The sequence below is a fragment of the Mus pahari genome, chromosome 4 (assembly GCF_900095145.1).
Source record: "Mus pahari chromosome 4, PAHARI_EIJ_v1.1, whole genome shotgun sequence".
In the NCBI taxonomy this organism is placed as follows: Eukaryota; Metazoa; Chordata; class Mammalia; order Rodentia; family Muridae; genus Mus; species Mus pahari.
This window is the reverse complement of record NC_034593.1, coordinates 75,553,170-75,558,847: the sequence shown is the minus strand read 5'-3', so window position 1 is coordinate 75,558,847 and position 5,678 is coordinate 75,553,170. Positions and strand designations below refer to the sequence as shown.

The following is a 5,678-nucleotide window of genomic DNA, read 5'->3' as shown; positions in this document are numbered from 1 at the left end:
TTTCCTTTCCTTTTTCCTTTCCTTTCCTTTCCTTTCCTTTCCTTTCCTTTCCTTTCCTTTCCTTTCCTTTCCTTTCCTTTCCTTTCCTTTTTCCCTTTCCCTTTCCCTTTTTCCCTTTCCCTTTTTCCCTTTTTCCCTTTTTCCCTTTTTCCCTTTTTCCCTTTCCCTTTTTCCCTTTCCCTTTCCCTTTCCCTTTCCCTTTTCTCTTTCTTTCTTTCTTTTTTTTCTTTCTTTCTTTCTTTCTTTCTTTCTTTCTTTCTTTCTTTCTTTCTTTCAATACAAGCAACTCATCCAATGTTGACGTAGGTGATTCATGAATTAGCATGAGGGAACACTAATAAGAGTGTGCTTACTGTGCCAATCGGGCACAAGGTTTTAAGACCTTGGACAGGACTGAGCCTGAACTCACATGATAGAAAACTCACTTCTTTAGAACCTAACCAGGGCAGTCAGTCTACCTGACTGCTGTTTCGAGACACCATCTTGCACTGGAGATCACAGGCTTAAGCTACCACACCCAGCTTTCCCATCTCTAGTTGAACAGTTCTTGTCCTCTCCTGTGGGCAATTCTTAGTTCAAACAGCTCCATAATCCAACTCAGAAAACATGATCTAGGTATTACTTTCTAAAGAACCCAAGGCTTGATCTATTTTTATTTTGATGTAAAGTTCCGGACTATATTAAATACAGAACTTTCCTCTAGTCTTCCCTGACTAAATACATGAAGTTCTTCAACCTCGTTACACAAGGTTTAATAAGCTTCCTTAACCATGCTGCAACAAAATTTCAAAGAAACAAAAACACTGATCTTGTTTTGTCACCTCTCTTAGAGCTTCTAATCTTCTGTTACTAACAAGATTTAAGTAAAACAAATCAGAAAACATGTATAATTTGACTTAGCATAGAACATGATAAATCTTTTAACACAGACTTTATTCATTATAAATATCAAAACAGAAGTGTTTTTTTCTAGTTCATTGTTTTTAGTTGACATTTCTGTTTTTCATTAACAGGCTGTTATTTACAGTGGTGTATCATTTGTTCTTATTCAATCTGCAGATGGAGTACAGAGTACTTTACCAGGACAGAGGAAGCTGGACCAAGTGCTGTAGCACTGCCCTAGGAGCAATAGGAGGGCAGGAAGAGGACAAGAGCTCCCATTTTGCTTGTTACACAACAGGGAAGTCACCATCAAATGCCCGAATCGCAGATTTGTACAGAGACTGCCAGTGTATCCCTCACAGGTCAGCTCACACTACCCTCCCTTGCTTGGGAGCTGGGGCTGTCTATAAGATTGGCACTGAAGCATCATAAGCCTCCAGGCAAGTGAGTCAGTTCTAGTTAGTTTGGCACCAGCCTCGAAACAACAACAACAACAACAACAACAACAACAACAAAACCAGGGTTGTCTTAGCTAAGGATTCTATTGCTGTGACAAACCAGCAAGACCAAAAAGCAAGTTGGGGAGGGAAGGGTTTATTTAGCATATACCTCCATATTGCTGTTCATTATTAAAGGAAGGCAGGACAGAAACCCAAACAGAGCAGAACCCTAAAGGTGGGAGCTGACAGAGGCCATGGAGGGATGCTGCTTATTGACTTGCTTCCCCTGGCTTGCTCAGTCTGCTTTCTTGCAGAACCTCAGGGATGGCACCACCCACAAGAGTTTGGGTCCTCCCCTACTGATCCTCTGTTGAGGAAACGCTTCAATGAGATCCAGTTTTAAGGCATTTTCTCTATTATTGCCATGCTTCCCACCATGATGATAACCATGAACTAAACCTCTGAAACTGTAGGCCAGTCCCAATTAACTGTTTTCCTTTATCGCGGTCATGTTGTCTCTTTACAGCAATAAAACTCTATCCAAGACAAGGGCAGAATATGGCAAAAGAGTCCTGGGTTATGTCAGAGACAGGCTTCAAGCTCAGGAGATCAAGGCTGGATCTACCTTGTCAAGCTGACGTTTAGTTGCTATGGAATGTCTTGGGGCAGGAGGATTACGTTTTCTACATGCAGAGATAATTCTACATTGTTTCTATGAACTAATAATGAGCACTCTCCAGTTATTCAGGACTCACATGAAGATCAAGCTGACTTATGCTACATGTGTGTGGTGGGGGTGTAGGTCCAGCCCATGTATGCTCTTTGGTTAATGGTTCAGTCTCTGAGAGCCCCCGAGAGTCCAGGTTAATTAACTCTGTTGGTCTCCCTGTGGAATTCTTATCCTCACCAGGGTCCTCAATCCTTACCCCTAAAGCCGTTGCCTGTCTGTGGAATATGTTCCCAACTCAGCTGTCTTGCCTGGCCTCAGTGGGAGAAGAAGCACCTAGCCCTGCAGAGGCCTGATGTGCTGGGTTTTCGGAGGTGGGGCGCTCCATTTTCTCAGAGGAAAAGGAGAGGGAGGTGGGGAGATACTGGGGTGGGGGGACAGCGATCGGGATGTCAAGTGAATAAATAAAATAAAAGAATGATCTCTCTTACTGCAACAACTCATATGAAAGACATACTTTCATAGGACCAAATGGGTTTAGAGATTCACAGTTGGGTGTCCTGATTTTACTTTTACAGTTAACATTTCTAAAGCTGAGCTGTAACAAGTATAACATTTGGAAATTTTATTAAACAAGCACTGTATAAAGGGCTCTCTAAAACAGTCTCGTGAAAAGAAAGCATTAATATTGCAGATCAATATTAGAAAAAGTTCTCTTAATGAACATCATAAATGGTTTACAAAAAAATATTTTGGTTCATTAAAATGCTGTGAAAAAAAATGGGCCTAACCATATATAAAAAACCTTATTTGGAATAGCCTGCTAATGAGCGTCTTTTCCAGTCAGTGCTGAGGGCTGCGGAGATGGGCACTGAGACACCATGTGGTCTCAGCAACCAGGGAAGACCCCAGCACTGTGCTCTGGGTGCTGGCTTGTGCACATGGTCATGTGCATGCAGAATACACTGTCATTCCTCCCGTTTCCCTGGCTTGGTCAGATATTAGTATTTTAAATATTCCTTTAAGAGTATATAAACATGTTTAGATTTTTATTTTAAGCCTTACTTATTTCTAAATGATTGGACAGAATAAAAAGTTGAGAATTTGCAGGGCATAGGTAGGGGAAAAATATCATAAATTTGAGGTAAAAGAGTGGGGGAGTAGTAACCCTTACAGGAAAGGTGAGTTTAATTAACACATGTCTATAAACAATAAAAACAGGGTTTTTTGTGTGTGTGTGTGATTGTAGTGTTCTCATTTTCGTAAGTAAAATGTAAGTTCCATTTGTTTAATCCCAAGACTCTTAACCTTAGGACTATAATATTTTGGGTTGGATAATTATTTGCTTTTGGAGGCTATCCTTCATATTGCCTTTGCATAGTAAACATCAAAAGGCTCCAACCCCTTCCCTATTATTTGGGGAAGGGGGGAAAAAACCCTACTGAGAACCAGGGTTCCACACCTGTCAGTTACAGTAGCTAGATCTGCCCCATCCCACAAAATAGTGTTAAAACTCACTTAAAAAGACATCACTTAAAGAAAAATTTCTGGCTATAGATGAAACAAACACACACAGCACCTAAGTATTAAAAATATTAGGATATATACAATAGGACTTCTTAAATATTTGAAATGACAAAGCCAACATATCTTTTAAATTTGTAATTTCCTTATGTGTGCATTATTATTATTATTACTATTATTATTATTATTATTATTATTATTATTATGTACCCAACAATTCAAGCAGCCAAGAGGTAGTGAAATGTGTTCATTTTATATTAGTGTGGTGGCTAGCTAGCATCAGGCATGTTCATATCTTTACTAATTACTGTCTGGAAAGAATTGTTGAGTACTTCATCTATGACAGCCATGTTGGCATTTTCTTGATTTAGTCTATCATTCAGACTAAGAAGAGATGAGACAATCTAACTAACTTAAATTATAAAAATCCACAATATTCAAGGCAATCTTCCCAGTACATGTTCAAAGAATTTAAATCCTACCAAAAGACAGTGGTTGGAAATTGAGCAAACTCAAGGCTTCTGCAAGCAAGGCAATGAGAGAGACCACACAGTCCCCTCTACAGGGCAGCAGTGAATGCTAAGTTACCAAGCCCAGTGACTCACTGATCAGCTCCTAAATTAACCTCACATTCCTAATATACGAGAAATGTCTTCAAAAAACAAGAATGCATTCCACAACATAGAAACCCAAACCCAAACAAGAAAATAAAGGTATTATTTAGAAAAGCAATAAAGACATGAAAATATACACTTACACCAAAATAAGCACGGTTTTAGAAGATGCATGCTGTCTAACAGGTGCGCTAGTGAAGTGTACACCTAGGGGAGTCCCAGGATGCCCGTCTTTCTGGATGACCACGGCCCTACCCAGTTCTAGAACACTTCTGTCACCCTTCCCAAAAAGAAACTCTACATCTCTTAGCAGGTAGCCCCAGGCCTCTCTGCTTCCTACCTGGCAACCACTAACCTACTTTCTGTCTCTTTATATTAATAAATGTTTCCGCTTACATCTGGCTTCTTTTGCTTAGTCTGATGTTTCCAATGCTCATAAATGGTACAGCATCAGACACACTACTTTTTTTGTTAATGGCCAAATCCTTCTGTACTCCCACCCTGACCCCAAGCAAGCGAGCGAAGCATTTCAACAGTGTGTTCACATAGTCACCTGAAACATTTTCAGCCACTCCTGAAGGCCTGTGGGTGGTTGGACAGATGTAATCCTCCGCCGCTGCTGCCCTTGCCCATTGGCTGCTCTCAGGTCCCCAAAAGTTGTTGGTGTTGCTGAACATGGTACAAGCCCAGTGGTACTAGAAAATTAAAATAAAAAGTATGAAAATATTAATGTTACCAATATTTCAGAGATTAAAATATTTTGGATTTCCTGCTTATACATAAGTTCTTAAGCTTGTCCCAGATGCATTTAAAATTATTTACAATATTTTATTCATTGTTAATTTTAATTTGTTATTTATTAAGCTGAGCCTAGGTATAAGAATGGAAGAAAGGTCTTAATTAAAAACTATGAACTTTAATTTAGTCAGAGTAATGATCTGGTGTTCTTCAAATATCAGTAGAGCAATCCCTTTTTCTTGGTACTCTCAGGGCAGGGACACATAAAGCCTACTTTGCTATACTTCTCTTTCTCCTGCTCTGTAGATGGTCTTATTGTGTCGCCCAGGCTAGCTTTAAACTCATAAGCTTCCTGCTTCAAATTCTTCAATGTTGGAAATACAGGCACGTGCCATCCTTCTTCCTCTTCCACCTCTTCCTCCTCCTCCTCTTCCTCCTCTTTTCCCTCTTCCTCTTCACTAAAGTTCCTTCCGTATCGCCATCCCAGCGATGCTACTGGCAACCAAATGAAAGGCTCTATGACAAACCTCTAAGTTGCCGGTGTATTTGCTCAGGGCCGCAGGTGCAATCAGTAATAGAACACAGGCTGCGTGGACACAGGCCAGACCCGGCCCTGACCGGAAGTGAGCACAGAACTAAGTACGCAAGCCAACAAACGTGGCTTTAGAACATACAGCTCCTACTTCTATGACTGGTCTTCAAGCACCCAGTTTAAGTTTAGATTTTCTTTGTAAAAGTAAGTATGAAAGTACTAATGTAGCCGGGCGTGGTGGCGCACGCCTTTAATCCCAGCACTTGGGAGGCAGAGGCAGG

The 5,678-nt window shown here is 40.5% G+C and overlaps 1 protein-coding gene across 6 annotated transcripts in view; it reads right to left on the bottom strand.

Moving 5' to 3' along the window:
* Fbxw7 (F-box and WD repeat domain containing 7) overlaps positions 1-5,678 on the bottom strand; it is a 164,944-nt gene that overhangs the window by 16,654 nt on the left and 142,612 nt on the right. For all 6 annotated transcript variants that reach the window (XM_021195786.2, XM_029537311.1, XM_029537312.1 and 3 more), the window contains one exon: positions 4,681-4,822. In XM_021195786.2, the coding sequence (XP_021051445.1) occupies positions 4,681-4,822 (142 nt within the window). The remainder of the gene's footprint in view (positions 1-4,680; positions 4,823-5,678) is intronic.